Source organism: Coffea arabica, chromosome 2c (genome assembly GCF_036785885.1).
Source record: "Coffea arabica cultivar ET-39 chromosome 2c, Coffea Arabica ET-39 HiFi, whole genome shotgun sequence".
NCBI lineage: Eukaryota > Viridiplantae > Streptophyta > Magnoliopsida > Gentianales > Rubiaceae > Coffea > Coffea arabica.
The window spans coordinates 7,372,588-7,400,101 of NC_092312.1; the positions used below are offsets into that span (position 1 = coordinate 7,372,588).

General features: G+C 36.6%; 5 protein-coding genes across 9 annotated transcripts; 3 read left to right on the forward strand and 2 right to left on the reverse strand.

The window, feature by feature from the left end:
* Window positions 1–91: 91 nt before the first annotated feature.
* Window positions 92–6,402, forward strand: LOC113725561 (uncharacterized). 2 transcript variants are annotated; one of them, XM_027248791.2, is made up of 5 exons: window positions 92–253; window positions 1,374–1,748; window positions 1,858–3,853; window positions 3,964–4,170; window positions 5,836–6,402. In XM_027248791.2, the coding sequence occupies exons 2-5, from the start codon at window positions 1,441–1,443 to the stop codon at window positions 6,148–6,150; spliced, it is 2,826 nt and encodes a 941-aa protein (XP_027104592.1). In that variant the 5' UTR covers window positions 92–253; window positions 1,374–1,440; the 3' UTR covers window positions 6,151–6,402. The 2 variants fall into 2 exon arrangements, with proteins under 2 accessions (XP_027104592.1, XP_027104594.1); XM_027248793.2 differs by lacking the exon at window positions 92–253 and adding an exon at window positions 995–1,112.
* Window positions 6,403–9,156: 2,754 nt separating this feature from the next.
* Window positions 9,157–10,467, forward strand: LOC113723795 (F-box only protein 8-like). Its single transcript, XM_027246765.1, has one exon. It carries the CDS (start codon window positions 9,157–9,159, stop codon window positions 10,465–10,467), a length of 1,311 nt encoding a protein of 436 aa, XP_027102566.1.
* A 4,080-nt stretch (window positions 10,468–14,547) lies between these two features.
* On the reverse strand, window positions 14,548–19,701 carry LOC113725562 (deaminated glutathione amidase, chloroplastic/cytosolic-like). Of its 4 annotated transcripts, XR_003457362.2 has the most exons (10): window positions 19,454–19,698; window positions 18,033–18,169; window positions 17,628–17,756; window positions 17,388–17,446; window positions 16,915–17,027; window positions 16,747–16,839; window positions 15,868–15,970; window positions 15,738–15,774; window positions 15,151–15,233; window positions 14,548–14,931 (listed from the first exon to the last, which is right to left on the reverse strand). XR_003457362.2 is itself a non-coding variant. In XM_027248794.2 (9 exons), the coding sequence occupies exons 1-9, from the start codon at window positions 19,541–19,543 to the stop codon at window positions 14,890–14,892; spliced, it is 849 nt and encodes a 282-aa protein (XP_027104595.1). In that variant the 5' UTR covers window positions 19,544–19,696; the 3' UTR covers window positions 14,548–14,889. The 4 variants fall into 4 exon arrangements, 1 of the variants encoding a protein (XP_027104595.1); XR_003457361.2 differs by having other exon boundaries at window positions 15,738–15,970; window positions 19,454–19,701; XR_011838870.1 differs by having other exon boundaries at window positions 15,151–15,774.
* A 655-nt stretch (window positions 19,702–20,356) lies between these two features.
* Window positions 20,357–24,582, forward strand: LOC113725563 (peroxisome biogenesis protein 12-like). Its single transcript, XM_027248795.2, has 9 exons — window positions 20,357–20,696; window positions 20,811–21,092; window positions 21,371–21,623; window positions 22,089–22,198; window positions 22,694–22,768; window positions 23,022–23,108; window positions 23,458–23,544; window positions 23,958–24,095; window positions 24,210–24,582. The coding sequence occupies exons 1-9, from the start codon at window positions 20,589–20,591 to the stop codon at window positions 24,279–24,281; spliced, it is 1,212 nt and encodes a 403-aa protein (XP_027104596.2). The 5' UTR covers window positions 20,357–20,588; the 3' UTR covers window positions 24,282–24,582.
* A 460-nt stretch (window positions 24,583–25,042) lies between these two features.
* Window positions 25,043–27,240, reverse strand: LOC113725564 (uncharacterized). Its single transcript, XM_027248797.2, has 4 exons — window positions 26,959–27,240; window positions 26,725–26,831; window positions 25,375–26,563; window positions 25,043–25,295 (listed from the first exon to the last, which is right to left on the reverse strand). The coding sequence occupies exons 1-4, from the start codon at window positions 27,043–27,045 to the stop codon at window positions 25,218–25,220; spliced, it is 1,461 nt and encodes a 486-aa protein (XP_027104598.1). The 5' UTR covers window positions 27,046–27,240; the 3' UTR covers window positions 25,043–25,217.
* Between the last annotated feature and the right edge of the window lie 274 nt (window positions 27,241–27,514).

A 27,514-nucleotide genomic window follows, 5' to 3' on the forward strand; every position in this document is an offset into this window, starting at 1 on the left:
TTCTTTGGTCCAAAACACCCTTCACATTTGGCCAAATTCTTTAATCTCAGTACTACTATCGTCAAGCCACTGGAGCGACAACCATAACGCCAATCAGGAAAACGGCTTCGGAATTTCCCTTGGTTTGCTCCGCCCCTCAACGGAATAAAGCTTTTGCGTCTTATACTTCTCCAAATTTCTACTACCCAAAAAAGTGGAAATTTCTTTTAATTCTGATTCGCCGGCCACATTACTCTGTCAACTCTTTGATTCAGTAATAATTCTTTCTTTCTTGCTTCCTTCTATAAATACTCGTTACTTTCTGGTCGTTCATCTGTTCTTTTTGGTGGGTTTTGTTCTTTATTATCTGGGTTACTTGATTATTTTTCTTCTTTTTGACATTTGAGGATGCGATTGGTTTTGGCAATCAATTGAAGTCTGAGCGGGACTCATATTTAGTTTAAAATTTTGAACCGAATTCTCTTGAGAAGATTGTTGATGCTTTTTTGGGAGAAAAGCAAATTATTTGAAGTGTTGCTGTGCTGGCCTTTCTGGGTTTTCCATTTTAGGAGTTTTCTATTAGTATAGCCCGAGAATTGGGCTCTTTAACGGTCATTTTCATTGAGATATTGTTTACTGGAAGTGTAAGTAGAAAATGAGAGCAGAATGTGATTTTTTGTTTCTTTAAATCTTCAATGTATTTCTACTTCTTGTTGCATTCACAGTGCATAAAGTTAGAATGTTTGAGACGAGGAGAGATTGAATTGTTTTCTTTTTCCGCATTTTTATAATTCTTGCCTTCTTGAAAACCGTAAGTTTCTAGTAACGGAAATTTTTTGATGGGTTTTTCTTCCTGATTTTTTTAAAATTCTGACGGTAATAATTGACATTCGCATTTTCTTTTTAGCTAGGGCATTTTTTTTTTAGAAAAAAGGTTTAATGGTGATTAGGACCCTTGACAGGGTGATATGTATAAAGGGTTTGAAGAAAGAGAGTGGGGTTAGTGTGGTCTTTTAAACAAGAAGCTAAGCTCCATTGCAATCAGTGCTTCTGACACTCATGTTTATCTAATTATGAATCAGAAAGCACATTGATTGATTCTCTTTTGGGGGTTCTCATGATTTCTGCTCTAGGTAAAGAGGGTTATCAAAATGAATGCCATAATTTCATTACTTTTCTGAAGCCAATGGTGGGAATTATATAAACCAAATGTTCTTGTATTACATTTCCGTGTTCCACGGATCACTTTTTTCTTTTCCCCCCTTCATTTTTTTAAATAGTCAATGTTTGTTAGCATAATCCCTAGCAGTTTTCTACTTGATTTGTGATTCTGATGCTGCCTTTTGCTTTCCTCTATGAATTTCTCACTATTGGTAATCTCTATGTTTGAATAGGGTATCTGATACTTCAAAAGTTTCTATGTGGGAGTTCTGAAAGTAGAGATAAATTGAGGGCACAGAGATGAAGAAACTCTTCTTTTTCAGATCATCTTCATCTAATGGTGGTACTAATCAAGTTTCACCAAAATCAGCTCATAAGCAAGTCTATTGGGATAAACAAGCAGATGGGAATGACAAATCCAGGAAAAAAAAGCAAACCACTGAAAACTGTGCTGCTAGTAGGACACCATTTCTTAGAAGAAGCCGTTCATCATCATCTGCAGCCATCTTTGATGGTGGGGCTATCCGAAGTACTGGAATTGATCAAATAGGGTCTCCATGTAGTACTAGTAATGGGTCAGTCGAGCAATTTGGTCGCCATTCATCTCGGTAGGCGCTGAATTATAAAATTGTCTTTTGATGTTGCCATCTGTTGGCATACTATTTATTCTGTTAATATGAAAATATGGTATTTGACAATAGCTTATCCCTTTTGTAGTCGCACTCTGACTCCTGAGAGGCAACATCGGACAAAGTTCTTTGAAAGTGGCACTGTTCAAAATGGACACAGAGTCGAGAAGCGTGGTTGTGTTCCTTCTTCTGGGCTGCAATATGATTCATCAGAATGTTCCTCTTACAGTTCGAGTAATGTTTCAAATGGAGTATTGGACCGTTATATTGATGGGGAAGAACAGCTGGAACAGAGCTCATTGCAGGGTAAGTTTTCCATGAGAAATCATATTGAAAATGTAAATGACTTGAGAAAGCAAGCCACAGTAGTTCAGCATCATGCCTCTGTTTCTCCAACCAATGATAGGACACGAAAACCTAAATCTCAATCTTTTAGAGAAATTGATGTAGCACAGCTTCATCTTTCATCAAGGGATTGGGTGGAGAATGGCTTTGGCAATGAATCTCCTAGGAAACTGGCTAAACATGTGGTTGAGAGACTTTCCCAGGCAAAGTTTTTTCCCAGGAAAAGTTCAAAAGAATTAGATTCTGACGTTCCAATCACAGTTGAAGACATCTATAGTGGATCCTTAACTAGAAGTCCTAGTGGAGATTCTGATGGAGTTCCTCCAAAAACTTGTACACTCAATGATGTTAATGGAGCTTCTGATGGATATGCTTGTGAAGAAACCTCAGGTTTTACCGGTAGAAAATGCTTCTTTGCTGACAGCTGTGAATTCTCAAATAACATTGTGTCAGGAGAAGATGCAGATTTCAAGTTAGTTAGCAAGTTTAAGGAAGCTGAGGATCAGGCCATGGTTCTTTCAGAAGAGCTTGAACAAGAGAATTTTCTTCAGCACACTGAGCTTAGTCTGCCATCATTGGTTCAGACAATTAGAGGCTTGAGTGTTGAAAGGGTAAACATGGCTTACAATGTTTCATCTATTCTGAAGGATTGGATTGCCAATAGGGCTTCTCTGAAGGAAGAACTTAAAGAAGTTAGGTCAGAATTGGATTCAAAGACTCGGAGATTGGAGAAGGAAAAGAATGAGTTGCAATCAGCTCTAGAGAAAGAGTTAGACAGAAGGTCAGGTGAGTGGTCTCTTAAACTGGAGAAATACCAGGCAGAAGAACATAGACTTCGTGAGAGGGTAAGGGAGCTTGCAGAGCAGAATGTCTCACTGCAGAGGGAGGTTTCTTCTTTTTGTGAGAAGGAAGCTTGTATAAAAAGCAAGATGACACATTCTGAGCAACAGGTTGAGGACCTGACTACAAAAGTCAAGGAATTGAGAGAAGAAAAGCAAAACCTGCAGAAAATTTTGTCTGAGCTGCAAGAGAAGTATAGTGCATCTGAAGAGGGTAGAGATTGCATGCAAAGAAACTATGAGGAGAAGGTGAAAGAATGCAAGGACTTGCACAGGTCTATTACTAGATTACAGAGGACGTGTAGTGAACAGGAAAAAACAATTGAGGGATTACGTGGACTTGGTGAGGAAATTCAGAAGAAGAATTTTGTGGAGAACATTGATAAGCAGCTAGGGAAACTGCAAATGGAACAAATAAGGTTGACAGGGCTGGAGCATGCATTGAGGAAGGAGGTGGAGTCTTGCAGGCTTGAAATTGATTCTCTTCGTCATGAAAATATAAACCTACTACATCGTTTAAAAGATGCTGGAAAGGAGGGTGGTTTTTCAACGTTTAAGCTAGATCAGGAATTGTGGAATCGTATTTGCTGCCTGCAGAACCAAGGACTTTCTTTCCTTGCGGACAGTGCCCAGCTGTGCAATAAATTACTTGAGTACATGAAGTCAAATTCAAATCAGTTTACTAAAGCTGGGTTAGGTGTTGAAGACACTGGCTTAAGTAGCCAATTTATCATTGAATGTGAGGTGAAGCTCCAGGGTTTTAACAGAGGAATTGAAAACTTAACAAAGAGCTTGTCTGTTGTCTCCACTGTGTTGCATGAAAAGTCTCAGCCAGTCTCTTTGGAATCTCAGTGCCCCGTTTTAGGGGTTGACACATGTCACAGCAATCAAAAATCAGAGGTATTTGGTCTTGACATATGTTATTTTGTTTGTAAATTTTCATGTAGATGTTTCACTCACTTACGTTCTATGACCCTGTTCTCTCTTAACATTCTGTTTCAATTGTAAAGGATATAATACAATCAGAGCTCAAAGCTGAAACTTTACTAACAACTTTGTTACGGGAGAAGCTTTATTCCAAAGAGCTGGACATTGAGCAACTTCAAGCTGAATTGGCAGCTGCTGTTAGAGGGAATGATATTCTTAAAGCTGAAGTGCAAAATGCACTGGATACCCTTTCTTGCTTAAGTCACAAGACGAAAGACCTTGAACTTCAGGTAATCCTACAACCTTACTATTTGGCATGCTTGTGTTTATAGCAATTTGATTTGACTGGATTGCATTGCAATGTGCACCATAAATTACATGAGTGACAAATTTTGTTAACAACTCTCCACATTCTCTATTCTGATTTTGTACTTTCCATGGAAGGTATTGATTGTGGTCTTATCAAAAAGAAAAATGCGTGGCTCAAAGTCACAATGAATGAATATGCATAGAGCTGAATAATCCTTTTGCTAAGCCTATTTATTCACAAAATATCTTGTTTATCTCGTGCATATTTCTTTTCTTATGTTGCAGTTTGTAATTACAAAGGATCATGGATTTCATAACTGTTAACTCATTTAAGTCTGCAATGCATCTTGGTTATTCCAAATGGTTAAGCAGATTGTGTCTAGAATTGAGAATGAGGGAAGCGATTTGAGGTTTAAATTTGATCTTTTACTTGCGGTTTAATTTATGGTGCATATTCCAAGAGATACTTGAGAATCAGCTTTAGTGCTAAATTTCGTCACTCATGTAATTTGTGATGCATATTGCAAGGTGATCTAGTCAAATTAATCAGAGTAGACCTCAAACTTCAGGAAATCCTGCAACCTTACTGTTTGGCATGCTTGCGTTTATGGCAATTTAATTTGACTGGATTACCTTGGAATGTGCGCATTAAATTGCATAAGGTTAAGCATATACTAGTCGTGTAGCAGTCAAATCAACTGAAATGAAAATAAATTAACTAGTTTCGTTGGATAAAACATATAACTCACTGAGGAGTTTGAACTTTTATTAAGTTTTTAACACTAAAGCAGGTTATTATCTTGGTGCTTATGCTTAATCTGTTAATTTGTGAAAATCCATTGTGTATTTACCAATTTGTTATCACTCTGAAGTATCTTGCATGGAATTTTTGCAACCCAATGAAAAGGTTTTTGTTTTACATACTGTTTTGCAACTTAACTGGCATCTTTCTGCTTATTGGCGCTACATTGTTAGAATTATTTAGTTTCATACACTTGAACATTCTGTTTCAAGCATATGATTAACCACTTGTCAGTATTCTTATGACTTGAAGTCTCACTACTCAATTAGCAAGCCTGTGTTCTGATGGAAGTTATGCAGCTCAATTGGCATATTACTTGAGCTCATGGCTGACATAATTTTGATGTAATCCATCTTTACGGTTGGCAATGTTCTATAAATGTCTGATCATTTTTGTATGCTAAGAAAAGAAAAAGGAACTGGCGTTTTCTGCTCGCTTGCCTTACCAGTATTAGGTATTTTACATTAATCTGTTTCAGTGGTAAGAATTGTTTCTGAAGTCAAGAATATAGCGATTGTCTGTCACCTGAGCTAATGGGGCTGCAATTACTTGTGGGGTAATAACCTGATTAGACAGCTGACATTGCACAGAAATGGTAGAAGCTGTAGTAGAGTATTTGTAAAAGATTTTTTCAAAGTTTTATAAATTGTCTATGATTTTTACGGGGAATGACTTTTGTAAATTGCATGAAGATGTATATTTTAATTTGTCTAGAATATCTGATTTGGCCTTTTACTGATGTACTTTATGTAAAATGTGATAAATAAAAATTGTTTAGTTTTCTATGTTGTTATTACTATGATGTACCTTCTTGTTACCTGGCTTTGCTACATCTTTCTGACAGATGATCAAGAAAGATGAGAATATCTATCAGCTTCAAAATGAATTGCAAGAATACACCAAGGAACTGACAATTGTTAAGGGAATTCTACCAAAAGTGTCTGAAGAGAGAGATTTGATGTGGGGGGAAGTTAAGCAGTATAGTGAGAAGAACATGTTGTTGAACCGCGAGATCAATATCTTGAAGAAAAAGATAGAGGGACTTGATGAAGACATACTGCTCAAAGAAGGTCAGATTTCAATATTGAAAGATGCCCTGGGCAAACCCTTTGACCTGCTGGCAAGCCCAGATTCGGAGCATAAATACTTGGTGAATTGAGGGATAAACGGTGAATTTGTCAAGATTGTTTAGAACTGTTCATATTTGTACAAATGTTTTTGTTGGTTGGTTTTTTTTAATTCTTTGGCTATTATTTCTTGAAAATGATGTTAAGTACTGTAAGGTTTGCAATCAACCGTGCAGTTGATAGTGTTTTTGAGTTTTGCTAAGACGAGAAAGTTAAAAACTTCTGCTATGGATTCATGGGTGAAGTTCTTTTCCCCTCCCTTAGATATACATATCTTTTCTGTATTTCTATATTTTTAAGTTAGCCTACGTCCTTCTGAAGGATACGTGGAGATGCTAGATTCGAGCGGAACGGTAACAGGGTTCCGGGATTCTGTAATTACCAGTGTTAAATAATACATATCATAACAATAGGCATAATGCAGGTAATTTTGTCAATCATTGAAGCTGTGCTTACAATTAATTTGATCGATCTAATCTCTCAAATTAAATATAGTTGGGTCACTGATTGTACGATATAATTGCTCGGACAATTATAGAGAATCCAGTCCTATTATTGCAATGAAAATTGTAAAAGTTGAAGTGGTTAGCTCAATGTTCTAAGCTCAGATGATGGTGGATTGGCGACAGTGGTGAGCTCTATAATCTTCTGAGTAGGAGGTAAAATTTTGCTAGGATTGGGGCAACCACAATAGGGTTAGTATTTTTATTTCATCTAATATAAATTAAAATATAGGATTATATTCATGGAGAGTTCTCTAGTGCATTTTGGGTATTATATTGATGAATATCAATTCACCGTTGGATCATAGATATGTGAAAAGAAATATCACTCTTTAGATGATTTTAGAAGTTTATATTATTGAATGATGTGACAAGAGTTTATTGGATTATAATCATGAGTATAGCCTTATATTCACATGATTGTATTTATGCCTTGGATTAGTGTAAGGTTGCAAACAAGTCAAATCAAATTGAGTTTGAGAGAGGGATGGATTGGATGATACGAAAAGAGAGTGTTTATGAAAAGTCTCGAGTTCAAAACCTCCCGCTTATATTAAAAAGAAAAATGTTGAGTTTTGGTCTTATCGAGCTGTGCTCGACTTAATTTATTTTAGAAACTTGAATCAGAATGCTAGTTCCACCATGGTCAAGTTCAAGTTCAAATAAAAATGTGAAAAATATTTTATTTTTTAAAATGGATAAAATAAATATTTCATCCCAATAAATAATAAAAATAAAAAAGAGTGTGCATGTATTTTCACACTAAAAATATAAATATGAGCTCAATCGATTTGATAAGCCAACGAGGCGAGTATTTAACTTGACTAGCTCGCCTAAGGGTGTGCATTCTTTACAAATTCAATTATTCGGTTATTTGAATTCGATTTTTTGGGTTATTTCACTTGTAAAACTTTAAACCGTTTTTAATTTCGAATTGGAAATAAACGAATTCATTCGATTACCAAATTGAATTCGAAAATGGTCATGAAATCGGTTATAACCGAATTGGATAGTAATTTTCAAATAATTAAAATGGGATTCAATTGTGTAGTTGTATACACCTAGTCACTTATAATTTACTAATTATGCGTTGCATTAAACTTACATTTATTCTTATTTTTTATATAGTTTAAATGCTTAAGTTGCAAATAACTTGATTGCTTTCAATGATGAATGTTAGTACACTAATAAGTTGACATGTAATTCATATACATTCGCTTAGACTGCTTAATTATAGTGCTTAGTTGTTTATGTTTAATCAAGATTAGTGATTAGAGAATATTAATCCACATATTATATGTGTAATATAATTTTAGAGTATACTAATACTTGCAAGATAAAAGTTACACGTTCAAATATTTAATAATTCAAACATGAATGACGAACCAATGTCTAAATTCTAATTACTAATGATGTGTAATATTTAGTACTATACTTATTATCTAATTCTAATTATGTATAAAAGAATGAGTATTATAGTTATGTAATATTGTATATTTGAATTATTATAATCATATAACAAATACTAAAATAATATATTTTTATTATGATAGGTACATGATAATACTATATACTATCTATTATTAATAGTCTTTACTTATATAATATATTAATACTATATAGCATTTACCTATATATTATATAATTTTTTAAACTAATTTCGTATTTGAATGCGGCAATATGGTATCTTATTTCATTTTATCGAATTTGAATTCGAAATTGATTATTACCAAATTGAAGACCTCGTTACTTATTTCATACCACATTAGAATTCAATGAATTCCGTAAATATCGCTTTTGTATCAAAGTATCGACTAATCGATTTCAAACTACCAAATTGAATTTGAAATCGAATACAAATTTGATCAAATTACCAAATTACGTACCGAATTCGGTGACCCCTAGACCCACCAATCAAACTCAAGTTCCACTCGACTTAGTGCTGACCAAGCTCTCGCAAGCGCTTGAGTGACTTGCAGCCCTATCTTTTAGTCTACGATACATTAATTACATACCAAATTGGAAGATTTAGAAAAGAAATAGAATCCTCTTATAATTCCAAAAAGCACCAGCCCAGGCCCATTTATTGATGTTGTCAATCATTTTAGCAAAGCGCACATAAAAGATTTTGCTAAAAGATTTAGGCTAAAAGAAAGATTTGCAGCCCTATCTTTTAGTCTATGATTCATTAACTACATACCAAATTAGAAGATTTAGAACAGAAATACAATCCTCTTATAATTCCAAAATGCCGGGTCCAATTATTGATGTTGTCAATCATTTCAAGCAAAGCGCACATAAAAGATTTGGCCAAGTTTTGCAGGGGCATCGGGGTAATTCAGCACAATTAGGATATATCTTTAAAGCAAGCAGGAATCCTGCTAGACATCCTAATAGGACAAATGGAGAAGATGTTAGTGAACCGAAATCCCCTTTGAGTCTCAGAATTTGGGAAATAGATGCGACTATGCCATTGAGAAGTGCGAGAGGGTTTAGCTAAATTTCACAAAATTAACCAGGATGAAGGGATCAAAGATGGATGATGAAGAGATAGAAAAGGGAGAGAGGCAGATGGTGAGGAAGCGGAAAAGAAATGCTGGGATTGTTGTCGTCGGTAAGTCAAGGACTATGCTAGATCATCTACCTGATGAACTGCAATCCGATATTCTGACTCGGCTTCCGGCCAAGAATCTTCACCAGTGCATGTGCGTCTCCAAGGCCTGGTGCTCAATCGTCCGGGATCCTCCATTCTTGAGGGCTTACTTAAGACAGCAACCCCATGGCAGCCTCCTCGTCTCTATCACTGATGCCAGAGATTACAAAGGTGACATGTGGTTTCCTGAAAACCCTATAGGTCTAGCTGTCTATTACTCGCCACTCCTTCGAGTTCAGGATCAGGTTCAATGTCCGCAACCATTTCTTAGTTTGGTTAAAATCCCGTCTTTTGATTTGTTCAAGGGTGTCACTAAAGTGGTGAATGGGCTTGTTTGTGCTTATGGGAGTATCGGTGCCATGGTCTGCAGTGTCGGTACTCGGGAAATCGTGTGGCTTCCAGAAATTAGTGGGTTCCGCAATTCCGCTTATGAAGATTATTACTTTGGGTACCATCCTGGCAATGAAGTCTACAAGTTGCTCAAGATAAGCAAGTCTAATTCTAAGCAGGAAGCCCACATTCTGACGCTCGGCCGCGATTCTTCTTGGAGAAAGCTGGCTATTGGGCTTGATGGGTCTTCTGAAAGATTACCGGCTGACAGCTTCTTGTGTAATGGAGTCCTTTACTGGGTGATGCATGGCCTGGTCGAGCGGCTGGGGCTGATTTCTTTTGATCTGAAGACGGAGAAGTTCCAATTCATTGAACCCCCCAAGCACCCCATATTTTCGTCCAGGCAAAGCTGGTGGATACCGACGAAATTCAGGGGACGGCTGGCTCTGTTAGTTTATGGTTTCTGGAAAAATGCAGAAGCTGAATGTTTTTCCATTTATACACTGGAAAATTGCGATGATCGTGGTTCTAGTTCCTGGGATAGGCATGCCATCCCAACACCCCCTGAGTTTCGAGGTGCAGGTAGATTTTGTGCACAACTTGTTGGCAACCTCCCCACAGGCCAGATATTGCTGACAGATATGCATATTTGGAAGCATTGTGATGATTTCATACCAATATATTCTTATGATGACCAGAGAAACGAGTTCGAGAAGTTTATAGTTGGCAGTATCCCTCAGGAGACCATTCGTGCTCTGGGATTTACTTTTAGGTTATCCTATATGGCACAGCAAAATGTTGTATCATTGGCTGTCTTGTTTCGCAAGTGGGTGAAATCAAAAGTAAATGCATCCACCAGTTAGTTGTGGTTTTGTCACATCTATGGTTGTGATGCTCTAAAAGATAGGCAGAGAGGAATGGTAGCAGCAGCTGTTGTTAAATGAGGCAGAGTGAGTGAATTGCTTGTAATATTCTTACATGAAATTGTTCATTGCAGCGAAGAATAGCATTTCTCTGTGGCTAGATGCATTCAAGATTTCCTCTGAGATTTCCTTTTTTTTTCCCTTTCATTAGCTGGTGATGCCTATAAAAGCACCTGAACCTCCCGTAAGCAAAACACAAACACAATAATGTTGCGAGGTTTTCCTCCAGAAATGGTCTTCCAACGGGACATATAATCTTATCAGTGAGGTGAAAGAATTTGCTGACAAAATAGCCTTTCAACGTTGTTAATCTGATAGTGATCATACAAATATACGGGTGTGTTTGCGAAGCAACCGGACCCTTCAGGTTCTCATGGTTGGCAAATAAAAACAGGCCACAGGGCCAGTAGGGAGGTTTCCAACTTTCCAACAGGAGCAACCGCTCCCCAGCTTGCAGCAAAATCTTCAAACCCAGGGGATAAGGGGATGGATAATATGCCTAATCCACCAATTACCTCTTTTCTCTGGCCTTGTAAAATCACATGTAGTTACAATTGTAGACGTATTAGTACCAAGTAGTACATGTTAAACGACGATTTACAGTCCAAGAACAGAACTTTTTTTTTCCCCCTTTTAATTGAAACTTTCTAAGGACAGAACTTGTCTTGGATGGATCTAGCATGGGCTAATTCTTACAAGTAGCCATACAAGATAGGCAATCACAAAGCTTACGAATCCTAAAACCGACTTCAAACAGGCACGCGTACTGGCATATGTTTCCATCAATGCAAATCAATTACTACAACGTTAAAATGCTATAGCACCCAAGCATTAAATGCATCAATGCATTAACGCACCCATTAATGCGTTAAAGATATGCCTTAAAATGCATATCTTTCCATCAATGCATTAAAGCACCCAAGCAAACACAATGGGGTGTAATACCCTTTATTACTCCCTCCCCAATCTCCAAAGTGAAGTAGGAGTATAGTAGAAGTGCGAGTACAGTGGAAGAGTAATAGTCATGATGCGTTTCATGGGTCATGGCCGTTACACACATAATAAATAGACTGGTTGTAGGTCTCATTTGACAATTTCAATGCTTTAAATTTTATGGGATATATACTGTGTATCCTTATACTATATAAGAACGACTTTGGGATTAGATTTCAACCGCAGGGGTGAGGCTATTTTGGGAATGTGAGAGTGCTTGAAAAATAATTGGAACATTGAGTACAAGTCATTATAACTTTAATTTCACTATAATTACTTATATAACCTTTCAGACATTTAAAGTTAAGGACAGGTTTGGTATGTTACAATGTTTGGTGCCAAGTTGAGTATCAAGTACAATTTATATAAGAACGACTTTGGGATTAGATTTCAACCGCAGGGGTGAGGCTATTTTGGGAATGTGAGAGTGTTTGAAAAATAATTGGAACATTGAGTACAAGTCATTATAACTTTAATTTCACTATAATTACTTATATAACCTTTCAGACATTTAAGGTTAGGGGCAGGTTTGGTATGTTACAATGTTTGGTGCCAAATTGAGTATCAAGTACAATTGAATAAATCTTGTATTTTGATAGAACGAGTTTAGGACTAGATTTCAACCGCATGGGTGAGGCTATTTTGGGAATATGAGAGTGTTTAAAGAGTAATTGGAACATTGAGTATAAGTCATTATAGCTTTAATTTCACTATAATTACTTATATAACCTTTTAAACATTTAAGGTTAGGGGCAGGTTTGGTATGTTACAATGTTTGGTGTCAAGTTGAGTATCAAGTACAATTGAATAAAGCTTGTATTTTGATAGAATTACATAAAAGTCCTTTTAATCATTTATTATACTAACATCCAAGCCTTCCAATTTCCTAAAACCTTTCTCATCCATTAAGGAATTAATTGGATGTTTACATAACAGGATTATAATTACAATTAATTAACTTAATTATTATCTGAACAATCATTATCATATTTATGTCTCCATGTTTAGCCGATATCCTTTTTTCTTTTTCGGTTTCACCTCTTTAATTTTATTATGGATATTAAATATTTGATGGAATACATAGTTTTTCCTTTAAATTGAGGTGAGTTCTTTAGATTTGTTTTCTTCGATTGTAGTTTTTTTTTTTTTCTGATGATTGGTTTATTCAAGAATTCCATATAGTTTGCCTCTATGTTATGATCTCGTTCTTGTATTATATTGTTTATATAGTTTCAAATACAAAAAATTTGTTTTTTTATACTATATAAAAGAATTTGTAGTGGAACTTGATGAGTTTAAATGTTTTAGCTACAACACCATTTTGATTGCATTGTATTAATTCATTTACTCATAATTGTATGTTGTACAATGATAAATAATGTTTCTTGATTTGATTGATGCAACTATTATCCATAGTTCAAACGAGTCAATTAAGTAGAGATATTTTATTGGATACTTATACAAGTAAACATTGGAAAATATCATTAAGCAGTTTCTACCTATAGTTTGCAATTCGAATTCATATAAGGAATTTCTTCTGATTTTACTTACCATTTTCTACAATTTCAAATTTAGAAAATATTATTTGCACCAATTTTTTATAATCAAGATAGTTTCAATTTAAATCTTTAACAATTATACATATTTGAACTTATTTATGAGATTATAAAGAAATGCCCCTAGCAAAAAACTCCAAATCTGAATAGTTTCTACAAAACTTTGAAAACGATCACTTAAGTTTCTTATCTATCTATCATTTTTGGGCATTATTATCTCTGTAAGAAACATGTGATTAAGTCGTATTATACCCACCAAATTATATAAATAGTTAGTAAAAAATAAAATTATTTTAGATTAGATTGGACGCAATGTGATTGATAGATAAACTTGATTTGATAATTCAGGTTGAGCTTAAGTCGAGGGAGAAATCAAAAACATTACTTGAGGGATCTTTCACGAATATATATAGATTCGAGAGATGAAGGGTCCAATTGATACTTTAAAATGTTTTATCATCTTGGATAAGTTTTAGAAGAGACCTTTGAATATTTTTCAATTGCACTTCAAACATTTTTACATTTTCAAACTACCCTTATCTTTGCAGTTGAAATTCAAACATAACCTTTGATCACAACGGATTCTTATATAGTATAACGATAAGGATGTTTTACTGCACATTATTTTTATTGACTCACTATGTAACTTATAATTTTTCTATTAAAATCACAAGATAAAATCATCATACTTCAGTTCCCATACTATAAAATATTAAACAATAATTATTAATTATCTTGAATCACAAGCACCAAATTCCCGCGCGTCGCGCGGGCTGTCCCTCCCTAGTTATTAAAATAAATATGTGATTTGATCGTGAGTTCATACTATTATATTCGATACGATGGAATCTATAGTGAGAGATATTATAATGAAAAAGAGGATAATAAAATGATGACGTATAAATAATCTCACGTCAAAAGACTTTAATTCATGTAGTTTTATAACAAAAAACCTTGGCTTTTAGTACCAATAATCTCACATCCCCGTAGGTTGAGAGAGCCTGATCAAACAAATCGGTCTCAACCTTGAGTTCCCCGATTGCAAGCAGCATTTCTGCAATTGCTTTATGCCTTTCAATTTTGAACACCGAATTGATGGGCCGCGGCTATTGGCTTTATTCTTTTGTTCGACTAAAATAGATATTCCTTCCCCCGGGTTGCATATCAGGAAAATCGCACACAAGGCCGGCTGACAAATGACAAAAGAGAGTGTTTTGCGAGCTTCAATGTAATTGTAGTAGGGGAAAAAATAAAATTGTTCCCTCTGATATATGGAATAAGCCCATCGAGTATCCCCTTTGAAATGAAAGACATGAATCGAACTGCCCCGCATGTAATAAGCATTTCACGTTCATGGACTTAATTTTACTTTTGGACTAAATAATTTTTAAAAAAAGGCCATAAATGACCTCAACTCATGAAATGGTTACATTTGCGCTCTATCCAAAATAGTAACGAGTAAATCAAAGCATTGGACCTCTAACAAGTTTGCTTTTTTAAGTACAAAATAACAAGTTCCGGATTTCTCCCTCCTGCTATCTCTCCTCCTAATACAAGACTGCAGTGCTGCGCATGCCGAGTGGATGTCTATGCACGCATGCACAGAGAGAGAGAGAGAGAGAGAGAGAGACCATTATGATCACAGATGGTACAAAGGTTGTGGTAACAGTAAACAAGCAGAAAGACAATGAATCGGAGAAGGCTTCATGAACTTCCTAACAATGCAGTTGCACAATTGCATCCCGTTACGAGCATTACAAATGGACCAAAGCCTGTGCAAGTTCAGTGTATGCTTAGAACGGTTGCGTCTCACCTACAGAGAGGCAGATTTCCAGAACTCAATGGGCTTCCGATGCTGAAAGGATTACAATGCAACTAGGTCATGAGGAAGAATATGTGGTTACGTCAAATGAGAAATGCTAAGTAAGACGATGTTTTTGCTATTCGGGAATGCAAATTCAACATATTTAAATCAATAAAACCATTTTTTGGCTTTCCATTGGGGTGTTTTTGGGGGAGGGGGAGAAGAATGAATTTGTGTAGTAATAAAGCATAGTAAACAACTTCCAGTTACCTGGCATATGGGCATTTTTGCTCTAACTGAATCAATGAAAGAGAAGTCAATATCTGCAACAGCAATGCCAGTTGACAAACGATCTGGAACAGCATTTGAACAGTATAATATGGTCATTAAGTTTGAAATTGTCTCTTGCAAGAAGCTTTCAGCTAATACGATCGCAAAATACTATTTCTCATACAAGTGATTTGACCATACAAAGCTCCCTCAAATGAATTGAGAGAATTTAATATGTTGTTTTGGAGCTCTGATCTAGCTTTCCCTTGGAACATATTGACCATGACATAAACATTAATTTAAAGGCACAAGACTAGCAACTTCCTTGGAGAGAGAGGTAGTGGTCAAATTTCTAAGCCCCCCTCTCTGATCAGGTTACTGCCATAAATCTAACCTATCAAGTAGTGACGCAGCATCTACCATGCAAGTCCAGCTGTGAAAAGGAGACGGTCAATGGATAGGTACATTCATTCCCTATATGATCAAACCTTCCCCCCCCCCACCCACCCACACACACACAAACACCCTTCTTTCCGGAGGGGAACAAAAAAATAAGCAGAGGGGGAAAAAAAAGAAAGAGAAAATACATAATCGTGCTTTCCATCTGCCTGTTTCAGAGTGAGCCTATATCCAAATCAAACAAGTCAACTAAGGACCATACAGAGGGAAAGAAGTTAAAACCAAAGAAATTGAATAGGGGAAGAAAATATTTCAGACCCGGCAACCGCCCAACTATTGTTCCCCATGGATCAATTATCAAGGTGTCACCATAGCTTTCTCTTTTGTCATTATGCTTTCCAGCTTGCGCAGCAGCTATGACCTGTAAGATGTTTATGACTGTGAAACAGTGGCATAAAATCAGGAAAGAGAGCTTATACCATCAGATAAAACGTATGTTAAAAACCCAGTATAAAAGAGAACTCCAGAAATTGAACGTCTCAGATGTATAACATATGCATCCAGGGTGAATATTCTTGTCAAAAATGCTATGACACAGGTACCATATTGTCTGTGTAGGAGCTACCCATTCACAAACATAGTTTTGAAGATCATTGCCTGGCATTTTGTCCTGTTGTCAAAAGATGGATTCATGGGATTTTCAAAGAAACTAATAACTGTACATCCATTGGAGTTGACCCTCCTCCATGCAGTTATTGCAATTAACTAATGTTTTAATACAAAATTAGACACACATATTAAAATACATATTTCGGTAAATATCAATAGCAACTAAAACATGCAATGTCTTTCCAAAGAACAACTTCATGTAGCTGAAAATTTCAGGCAGACGTTTATTAGATTGCACATGTCAATATGCAGTAACCATGAGAGGAGAACATCTAGACTCTTTCAGGCTTATCTTGAAGAGGTATGAACGCAAAGAAAATCAATGCAGATTGTTTTTCGCTATTCAATTCTAAGAAAACGATAAAATCATAAAACTTGCATATAACAAAACACTACAAGCTGAAGTGTTGTTCAATCAACTATTACAGATGGTGCTTAAAAATAAAAATAAATTAAAAAAAAAAACCTTTGGCAGTAAACTAATAGTAGAAAACCAAAATGTTAGAGGAGGATGAAGAACATTCATACATAACATTGAGTTTCAATTGCACGAGCACGAAGAAGAATCTCCCAGTGTGCTTGACCTGTTGGTTTTGTAAAAGCAGCAGGTACCAGTAAGACCTGCCAAAGGGAAAAGTGCAAATCACTGTATAAGGATACAACTACTATTCCCACGTGCATAAAATGAATTTTTACCTGTGCATTATGGTGGAACCTCAACTGCTGATAAAGCTCCGGAAATCTCAAATCATAACACACTGTCAGACCTAAATGTCCAAAGGGGCTATCTACTGTAACAATCTCCTTCCCTGTAAAAGCTCATCAGTTTTTAGAGAGAGAGAGCGAGATGGGGTGCAACAACTATTGGAAGGAAAATGAACTAAATTAAGTACTGTAATTTGGAATTCTTGGCACCCACTTGGTAATTGTGGATCTACCTAGCTAGGTTCTGAATTCACTGATTAGTTGATACCTTAAATCCATCTTCAAAAACAAAATTTCAAGATAATCATTTGGTTTGATCTGGAACAATTGCACCGACCATAAAATATACGCCAACAAGTTATCCAGGTAGACAGACACATATGCACCTATATAGATATCCATCTCTTGGAATACCATATAGAGAAAATAGCATGGCTATGAACAAATAAAGCTATATTTCATACCAGCTTCTGTAAAGCAGCTCTCCTTGTAAACTGCACTTCCAGGGACATCCACGTCAAATCTTCAAATGTTCAACAACTTATTCAGATATTCGATCTAAGAAATTTACAGGATAATTGAGATATCATTGGCATAAACTCGTGTCTTTGAGATACCATCGACATAAATGAGAGTATCTGGTGATTTAGTTGTACCCAAATAGAACAGTAAGACCAGGGGAAAAATAGTGTCAAAGATCTTACAGGTGCATCTTCCGGAATACACTTCTGATAGTCCCAGCATCATCAATTAAAACATGAGCATTGCATAGATGTGCATCATCAGGTCCTTTTTCTTGGAATCCTCCAAGAGACAGCCACATATTTGAATCCCTTCACAAAGACAGTAAAATTTTAGCTTCATAGTTCGGAAGCTCATAATACCAAATAACAAGAAAAAAAAATTCACTTGAACAACCAATTGAATGGGTTGAGAAATAACCAAAAAGTGGAAGTTTTAACCAATCAAGACCGTTTAGAATAAATTACTATTACTTCAAAGGGTGGAGAGCAGGATCTCCCTTGATGTTTCCTTATATCCTTAGAATTTTTTTTCTTTTTCTCCTAAAAGACTAGAAAAGTGAAAGGAAAAAGGGTTCTTGGCCTTACCTTGCAAGAGAACAATACTCCTTCATAATTGGTCCATCTAATGGTTGAGCAACCTTCAAACTGTCTCCAGCTAGGTCACCAACATATGAAAAATTTTCTGGAAAACAAATCAATTTCGCCCCAGCTGAAGCTGCTTCCTTACAAAAATTAAGCTTTAATTATTAGTTTGAAAATATGACACCTACAAAATCCCAATAGTGTAACTTCTATGTTGCTTATGACCTACTGCAACAGATATTTAGTTCCTGTTTGGATCATGAAGTGTGAAGGGAGAAGAAAAGGATATTCTGAAAGCAAAAAATGATGGAAAAGAACCATATCCTTTTAGTTCACAATATATTTCGGAAGAAAAATCAACAAAGGTATTAAAGAATGACAACAATTTCCCTTTGAAGTTAATAACTTCCTCTCCCCCTTTTACATGAGATCCCGCACATTGTAAGTTTCAGCCAGTAACTTCTGTGGGTAAACTTTCCTATGGAGCTTGAACCACTAACTGTGGCAAAAGCAATCTACATGTGTAATCGCCGCAAAACATTCAGCAGCATCAATTATCTTAAATGTGCCCCTCTGCATCAGCAGCCATTCTCTCCTGGTATTGGCAATAGGTATCTAGAATTTGAAATACAAATTGTCCTCTTAGCGTTCCTTTCTTGGTAAATAACAAGTCCAAATGGAAATTCGCCAACTACCCAGTGGTAAAAGTTACAAACCAAGCTTCATTACTAGTCCGACGTGTGATCATAGCCATAACTTCACACTCTAGCACATAAGTGGCAAGATCAAACTTAAACCACGATTCATCTATTTTGCAACTCTTCTTTCAATTATAATCCCCTGCATACAATTTAAGAGTTAACAATCGTTTCACACCAAAAATCCCACTATGTATTAGTTTATGTTGGGGATGCACAAGCACCAAGTCAAGGAAACAGCAGGGCTGAAGCTCTTTCTTATGTTATGTGTTTTTCTTTTCCAAAACTAGAATCCAAACCAAATACCTCAAATAAAGACCTCTTGTGCTTTCGTGTTCATTGGTCATAACAAATCCCTCCGTTATAGCCTATATTCAGCACATACAACTTTTAGAGGCAGCTATTCAACACCCTCAGATAATAGTCCAATCAAGAAAATTCCCAGTAATACAACCATTCGCAGGAATTTAGTTTAAAAAAATTACATTTAGGAATAAAGTAGGTACACATCCGTTTCCAATTTAAAAAAAAAAAGAGAGAGAGAGAGAGAGAGAGAGAGAGAGAAAGGAAAGCAAAGCGAGAAAAAAAATCCTAGTTCTTATTGTGTTTTGAATTTTCCATTCGCTGCAGAACCAACGGAGAGTCCTCAAAGTCAACTCGTTGCACAGTAAATAATTTAAAAAGTAAAGCAAAATAACACTAAAAATGGTCAGTGGAGGAAGGTACTCTAACGAGGCGAGAGCAGGTGGCGAAGTTTGCGGCGACGTCGTTGATCGAAGTCATCTGAGCGGCAGCGACGCGGACTGTGTTGGCCATGGTTGCTAACTAGCCGGCGGCGAACACTCGAAGACGGAGGACTGGGAAGTTGGAATGCTGATTGGTTGGGCTGATGACTTTTGGGCCGGAGATCATTGTCTTAGGCCTTTTTGGTCGCACATAGTGACAAAGGTCCATTCTCAATGTCGTCATGAGAGATGTCACTAATCTTGATTTTGATAGGAAATCTCACCAATTTAGTTGCTCCTCCAAGAAAAGAGATGAAATGTATTCACTCATGTATACAACTTCACTATCACTTACACATATGAAAATTTGATGCCACATTGGTGATTAATGAAATGCAGCTATATTAGTTTTTAATTTTAGTTTTGTATTAGCAAGATCAATGTGCATTCTAAAACTTATTGATGGATTAGAGTTATTTTTTCAAGGTAGTTCATATTTTGTAGTTTTAAACGGCTATTGAATTGTGAATTTTTGTATAACACTTTTTTTTTTTAAGTGTAAGTGAGAAGTTTCAAACTTAAATGACATATAATTGGATATTAACGAGAGAAGTAGAATTGGATCTTTAACCCAAGCTAACATACAAAAAAATGAAAACAAGAGAAAGGATTAATTTACTTTGTTTAGTTGATTCTAAAGTTAAGGGAATATATATACAGTTTTCAAAATTTTAAGGGATTCTTTATGACAGTGTATGCAGACTTGAGTTTGGATAAGAGATTATTTAAAATAATTACTATAATATTATATATGTGAGATAAAAATAATGATTAAAAAAGTATATTGAAAATTTTGTTTATAATGCAAATAAATAATTTTTTTGGCCGTACAGAAAGTTTAATACGAGACTACGAGTAGATGCTGCTTTTGGGATCAATACTCGTGCCAAAAATTTGGTTGAAGCCTCGAGAGTGGATCCCCCGTTTCCCCGTTTCTGTGCTCCAGCCTCTCACCCGTTGAGGGCCAGCACTTTTCTCTTACTGGCATACCCAAGCCGAAAAATCAAGCAGGGCAAAACCAGAAGAAGGAGGAGGCAAGTTGAGGAAGAGTTAAAGAAAGAAAGTAAAGAGGAGGGATGTTGTTTCAGGTAGGAGGACAAGGGACTCGTCCCACCTTCTTCGAAATGGCCGCTGCCCAACAGCTCCCGTCTAGTCTTCGTGCTGCTCTCACTTACTCTCTCGGTGTAAGCTACTCAAAGTTCAAACTCCATTTGGGTTCTTCAATTTTCATCAAAATTCTTGTTTTTTTGTCTTCTTTTTTGTTTTAATTCAGTAACTGGGCTTGTTTTGTTTTGTAGGTATTGGCTTTAAGAAGACCCTTTATTCACAAAATCCTGGACTATGAGGATGAATTCTTCGCTTTGCTAATGCTTGTCTTGGAAACCCACAGCTTGAGAACAACCGATGCTTCTTTTGCCGAGTCTCTTTATGGGTTGAGAAGAAGAGCGGTTAATATTAAAGTAAAAACAAAGGATAATATTCACAGCAAGAAGAAGATTTTGCCATTGGATTCCCCTGCTGACGCAATTCATCATAATGGCTTAGAGAAACGCCAGAAAATCCTCTCTGTTGTAGTTTTGGTAATTGTTTCGTTTTCTTTTGGCACTCCTTAAATTCAGTTACTTCATGTTTTGCATAATGGAGAAGAATTTTGTCTATGTGACGATTCATAATTTTTGAAATAAGCCCTTTTTTTTTATCGGTTGTTCTCATTACTCTCGATTGGTCGTTTTTTAATGCTGGATATGTTTCTGTTGTCAAAGATCCTTCCTTTTTGACACTCAAGCAAGCTTCTGGCTTTTTTTTATTTTTAGTAGAGTTTGTTTACTGTGTTCTGAGTTAGATAAACGTTGTGTAGGTTGTGTTGCCGTATTTTAGGTCCAAATTGCAGTATGTATACAATAGAGAAAGGGAAGCTACACTTCAAGCGAGCTTATGGGGTGAGGGTGAGGAAAGATTTGGCAACATAGACTACTTTGATGGAAGTGGAAATTCCTCAGCTTCTGGGAGCAGTTCTGGTGAAGAAGCATCTACCACGAGAAGATGCGTCATGAAGAGAATACAGAAGATTATAGCTGCTTGCTACCCGTGGATACACGCTGGAAGTGAAGGTTAATGCTAGTCTCATTTATGTGTAGTTTGGGTGTTGAAAATTCACTGGCTTTTCCTCCTTATTCTAGATTTGCTTAAGCTTCACTTGGATTTAATGCTGTCGCCTTCTTCATGTTCTATCTGTGTGCTTATGCCAATCTATGTCTTGCTCTTTCCAAACCTTGCTACGCTAGGACTTAGGAATCTGAGCTCATGGCAATGCATGCTTGTTAATTTGTTTAATTATTGGATGCACCCACTCCGCATCCACAAAGTAAAATGTTTTCACTTTACACTTGGATGAATTTAATAGTTTTCTACTGAAAATGGCACCAAAAGGCGTGCTTGGTAAGGAGCGGGAACTTTTTTCTTTTGGATGGAGTTGTAATTATTCTTTGGACCATCTTCCATAAGACCATCTTCCATAAGCTGTGACAAATGATATGAATTTAGTTTCCTCTAATTGACCTGTTTTTTCTTTGCAGGATTGTCTTTTGCTTATCAGCTTTTGTATCTACTAGATGCTACTGGGTTCTACTCTTTAGGATTACACGTTTTAGGGATTCATGTTTGTCGAGCTACAGGGCAGGAGCTGGTACTTATTCTAGATATGTATCATGTGTACTGATCTATTAGATCTATTGTCATCCTTCTTGTCTGTGGACTAACTTTGCTATCTAAATCAGTTTACAACTTGGTAATCTATACTTATATAGGATCTTGCATGGAAATTCATGCATATCTCCAAACCATGAATGTTGCTTACTTTAAATTTTTTTTCTATGTGTTCTTTAACTATCAGACACTTGACTAGGTGCATTTTCATATAAGTCTTATATTTATCTCCACAAAGCTGGTAGTTTGAGGAAAAGATCAAGTAAGAAAATTTGTATTTAAAATGGAGAAAGTGTTTATTTATTCAATCAAACCACTCTTCGACATACTTGTAGATGTTAGTTGAATCAGTTGAGCCATCTTTAAACCTTTTTTTAGGACCTAGCAGTGCATTTATGATGGACTGATTTCAGTTATGTTTCTACTTATTTCCTTTCATTTCTTTGAGCATGGGCACTTTCTTTTGACAAGGTAGATGGATACATCTTCAAGAATTTCTAAAATCAGGAGCCGCGAACGTGAGAGACTCCGTGGCCCCCCTTGGCTGAAGGTATGTGATTCCATATTTCTTAATGGTTTTATGCTGATACTTTGAATATTGTTAATAGTCTGAGATTATGTGGAGCAGTTACCATGGTTATTCAAGCATTGTGCATGTAGATGCCTATCATGTTATCTATCATATTTCTGAACCTCAACAAATTTGGCTCTAAGATTCTAGTGGTTGTCATCTTTTTGAAACTATAAATTCAATGACTATTTTGAAGGTTCTATGATCAATAACTTGGCTATTTGCATTTCAGGCAGTGCAAGGTGCACTTCTAAGCAGTATGTATGCAGTTCTTGACTATGCACAAACTGGTTTAATTGCTGCAGTATTTTTCTTTAAAGTAAGTGCACTTCACCGAGATTATGTCAAATCCTGCATTAGCAACTTTATTTGATTCTTTTTTTATCTTCATGTCATTGTCTTATCATCATTGGTTCATTTGATTTTTCTGTTGGTTTCATATTCTTCTTTATTTATTTTAAAGTCCCCTTCATTGGGGTCTGTTTTTCATTATATTAAAAACTCTGTTGGTTTCAGACTTGATTATGTTGAATCATGCGCCTTATTAGCTGTATTTTCTTTTCCATTATTGCCCTGTACTCTCTTTCTCTCTCTCTCAAAGACACACAGATTTCCACACAAGATGGCGAATAAAATCCATGACTTTTCATTATTGATGTGAATGTCAGATGATGGAATGGTGGTACCAATCTGCTGAGGAGAGAATGTCTGCTCCAACAGTGTATCCCCCACCACCACCTCCTCCTCCCCCAAAGGTGAGGTTATTTTCTTTTAATGTGTAGGAAGTTCCACAAACGGTTGGTGGCTTTTTAAGATTTTATATTTTCTTGCATGTAGGACATTCTTTTGTGACTCGTGAGTAAGGTGCAGTAATTGTTATGTTTCATATGAATAGTTCCCATAGTGAAGTTATTCCTATCTGACACGTGTGGCTCACGCATTGCCAAGTCTTGGGAAATTTTTGCATGGGGGCACCATTGATGGTAATAAATGAAAAAAAAATAACAATCATAGGTGCAGAAATGCTATAATGATAAGGTTTCTTACACAAATTGAAAAAAAATGAAAGAAAAGGACAAGAATGAAAAAGTATGAAGGACTTTATGCACATTGTGTTTCTTGAGAAATTTGATATTCACACACAGATTATTGCTTCATTTTGAAACAGGTTGCAAAGGAGGGAATTCCACTACCTCCAGATAGAACGTTATGCCCTTTGTGTTCACAAAAGCGTGTAAATCCATCAGCTGTGGCTGTTTCAGGATTTGTCTTTTGTTATTCTTGCATATTTAAATACGTCTCTCAGGTTTGTTTCTCCATACCTGTTTATTGATCATGGTAAACTTGCAGAACATGTTCATTAAATGTTGAATAGAATTATCACATTAATACCTGCATTCTTCACTTCGTGCAAATACAGTACAAGCGCTGCCCAGTCACCTTGATGCCTGCGACAGTGGAGCAAATTCGGCGGCTTTTTCATGATACGTAGGATATCTTTTTATAGGGGTATTTGGACCCAACCTTCAGATGTAGTACATGAAGTAGAGTCTAATATCTTCGTGCCCAAAAATCTGTGCATGGTAGGCTTGTAGCAGTTCTGTACTGTATTCTCCAAGTACCGAGTGATGCTTCCTATTATGCCGCATTTCAGGAAGCCTTTATCATCTTGCTATATAGTCTACACTAAACTTAAACAGTAAATTGTACATCTGTAGCCAGAAATCAATTTCTGCAGCTTAATTCTTTTGTTTAATTATACTAGCAGTTGGCCTGTTACCTCAGTTCAGTTACATGAGATTTGCCATTTTCAGCTGATGGGCTGGGCTGCTAGGCTTGGTCCTAATATTTGAGGGCTTTGCCTGGTTCTCGGGTTTCCAAGGTTCACTTTAATGGTTTAACATGCTCCAAACCTGTAAAGAACTTTGTTGTTAATGCCTCAATGTTGTGTCTAAGCATAATATGGCATTTGGGGTGCAGCTCAAGGACGTGGCGAATTGTATATAGCACAGCAGATTCGATTTTTTTTTTTTTTTTTTTTGTGCACTATTGGATCAAAGAGACAGTTAATATTTTCTAAAGGTTTTGTAGAAAAATGTGTTATATTGATTTGATATGTGTGACGGTGTGACGTAAAAATGTTATTGAGACGTGTGTTCATGGAAAATTTAAATTTTCGGTGGAAAAATGGCCATTCAAAGTATTTTGATAGATACAGCTTGATGTTGCGCTGATAATTATGATATGATCTGGTTGGTCGCTCATTGCAAAACTGCAAAACATGATATTTGAAGCATCTAATCCAAGCGACTCTCATCCTCTTCTTAATTGAAGAATTTGACACTCTCACCGTAACATTGGACTTCACACTTCGAAATTGCAGCAAATAGAACGAACAGAACTGGTTAGACTCCGGTTAGTAGATATGCTAAACTTGGACCGTAGCACCGTCCAGCGTTCTCTCTAACCTGGCCTGAAATGGTGTATGGTGGCCGTTCATTCCGCCCTGCAAAGCGCGGATCATATATCAGCACATGAAATCTACTATTCAAGTTCCAATTGGACAACTGAAATACGCTCGATACCTTTCTGCACTCTCTTGATGTCGTGCAGGATGTGACTGACGTTCCTTTGCCAGGTGAACGAGTGTCAGCAGCTCTGGCTTCTCTTGTGTGCCTCCAGTAACTCCCTACTGTACCTATTATAGGCATCTCATCTGGACTGTGCCTTGGTGATCGTCTAGGAGATGGAGTCGCAGATTTAGACATCTGTTTCAAGTCTTCTACTGTCAATACTCCCAAAATTGGCCTATCCTCAAAGCTTGTTGGAGACTCGGTTTTCTTTGGGGCTGAGTTCCCAACAGAACCTGGACTATTCCCATCAGGCGGAGTCTTATCAGATTCCATTAACCAGCTTGAAAGGCTAGTATCAACTGCAACTTCATCGTGCCTAAGTCGGTTGGAAAATCTCTTTGACCGCTGCTGTTGTGATTGATTCGGGTTAGGTTCTTCACTAAAAGGTATAGGATTTTTAGAAGTCAACGAAGAATTTTCTTTTTCAGCGCAAGGGATCGTGAATTCCTGCACCAAATTGAGATTTTCCTTTTCCTGATGCTCCAGGGATGAGGTGGTTTTGGCTCTCACGGCTTTCCATTGCCCAAGGTTCTCTATTGGGTTCAGCACAGGATGAACATATTGAGTCCTATCTCTAGCATTCGGCCTGTTTACCTCTCTGTCTGAAGCTGGTTTAAGCGGACTGCTGACCTCTTTCTCATCTCTTTCAACTGCAGAACTTTGTTTTCTAGACTCGATAGATATAGAGAATAATTCAGATGACTCTTCTTGGATATCAACTGAATCTTCAGAACCATTTTTCTCCTCGTAATTGCCATCCATGTTGTCATCACTCTTCCCATCATGCTCCTCGTCCTCTGGATTGTTCTTTTTCAAACCCATATCAACACACTCATCATCACTAGATTCACAGTTCTGGTACCTATGGTTTGGAGGATATGTGAAAAGGCTTGAAATAGTTGAATCGGAAAGTAAATCGGCCTCGTCTTTGCTCTCTTCTTTCTTTGCTTTGCCTTCCTTCTTCTCACTGGAACTAGGAAAATCTAGGATGACCTCAGGTCTGCTTTCATCCCTCTTCTTTCGTTTCTGATCATTTTCTAGCGCGCCTTCTTGGGCTTGGCATTCCTCAGGAGCTTTCAAAAGTAAATCAAATGTGACTTTCTTTCCGAAACTTGTACTCACCTGCTCCTCATTTTTACCTCTAAAAAATAACAGAAGAACAAAATGTAAGAAATATCCTGAAATATTTAAGCAGTTTTATATAAAGAATTGACAAACATGCACCAGCCACTAATTTTTCTACATTTAAAAGGGATGAAGTAAAAGACCATAAACAAAGATGTTAAAGAAGTGAGAGCTTACTTAATTTCTGGAATGACTTCAATGGGATCTGCAATCTCGGCTCCTTCTTCATCTGCTTGATTGCTGCATATTAGAGCTTCATTTACTTCATGGCTTTCATTTAAATTCTGCAAGAAAGAGTCTCCCACCACGAATCAAGATCATCATTAAAGAAAACCAACGAACTCTCAAATGTTAACAGCTGAAAAAGCAGTCATTATTACTACTAATTATTAAACATGGCTTTCAGTTTACCTGATTTTTAGGGGAAGTTAAACTTTCGGGCTTTTTGGTTTTGTGGTGCTTTTTGGAGGAGCCAAAGCAAGCAAAAAAGCACCCCATAATCGAGTAGCTAGCTAGGCTACTTTCCTTAAAAGGATGGCGGCTGGTCTTCACTCAGGTACTAATATGGTAGTCATGATCTAGTTCAAAGGTCGAGAGAGAGAGAGAGGAAAGGAGGACGAAGGAAAGAGAAACACAGTCGAGTTGGTTATGAGTTTTGATGATGCTGGCTGGCTGGCTGGATAAGGAGAGGAAGATGGGGAGATTGGTGGCGGATGCTTGAAGTCGGAGGCTTTTGACTAGATTTTGAAAAGAAATATGACCGTTGCCCATTGAATGCCAGAAGACTCCGCAGTAGACTCAGTAGTCGGTAGTCAGCGGCCAAAAAATTTCTTTTCCTTTTTCTTTTATTTTGACAAAACTCAATACCCCAAGTGATTAACATATTACTTTGACCCAAAAAAAAAAAAATTGATTAGCATATTACGAAAAAAAAGGCAGAAGGGTAATAAAAACAATAGTAATTGTT

What these genes read in the sequence shown, in the direction of transcription:
- LOC113725564 (XM_027248797.2), bottom strand. Translation starts at nt 27,045, where the DNA reads ATGGGGTGCTTTTTTGCTTGCTTTGGCTCCTCCAAAAAGCACCACAAA. An exon ending in TAACTTCCCCTAAAAATCAG is followed by an intron (nt 26,832 to 26,958) that starts GTAAACTGAAAG and finishes TCTTTCTTGCAG; the next exon opens with AATTTAAATGAAAGCCATGA. An exon ending in GAAGTCATTCCAGAAATTAA is followed by an intron (nt 26,564 to 26,724) that starts GTAAGCTCTCAC and finishes GTTATTTTTTAG; the next exon opens with AGGTAAAAATGAGGAGCAGG.
- LOC113725561 (XM_027248791.2), top strand. Translation starts at nt 1,441, where the DNA reads ATGAAGAAACTCTTCTTTTTCAGATCATCTTCATCTAATGGTGGTACT. An exon ending in TTTGGTCGCCATTCATCTCG is followed by an intron (nt 1,749 to 1,857) that starts GTAGGCGCTGAA and finishes TCCCTTTTGTAG; the next exon opens with TCGCACTCTGACTCCTGAGA. An exon ending in ACAGCAATCAAAAATCAGAG is followed by an intron (nt 3,854 to 3,963) that starts GTATTTGGTCTT and finishes TCAATTGTAAAG; the next exon opens with GATATAATACAATCAGAGCT.
- LOC113725563 (XM_027248795.2), top strand. Translation starts at nt 20,589, where the DNA reads ATGTTGTTTCAGGTAGGAGGACAAGGGACTCGTCCCACCTTCTTCGAA. An exon ending in GAGCTACAGGGCAGGAGCTG is followed by an intron (nt 22,199 to 22,693) that starts GTACTTATTCTA and finishes TTGACAAGGTAG; the next exon opens with ATGGATACATCTTCAAGAAT. An exon ending in CACCTCCTCCTCCCCCAAAG is followed by an intron (nt 23,545 to 23,957) that starts GTGAGGTTATTT and finishes ATTTTGAAACAG; the next exon opens with GTTGCAAAGGAGGGAATTCC.
- LOC113723795 (XM_027246765.1), top strand. Translation starts at nt 9,157, where the DNA reads ATGGATGATGAAGAGATAGAAAAGGGAGAGAGGCAGATGGTGAGGAAG.
- LOC113725562 (XM_027248794.2), bottom strand. Translation starts at nt 19,543, where the DNA reads ATGGCCAACACAGTCCGCGTCGCTGCCGCTCAGATGACTTCGATCAAC. An exon ending in GAGCTGCTTTACAGAAGCTG is followed by an intron (nt 17,028 to 17,387) that starts GTATGAAATATA and finishes GAGCTTTTACAG; the next exon opens with GGAAGGAGATTGTTACAGTA. An exon ending in CAATTGAAACTCAATGTTAT is followed by an intron (nt 15,971 to 16,746) that starts GTATGAATGTTC and finishes AACATCTTACAG; the next exon opens with GTCATAGCTGCTGCGCAAGC.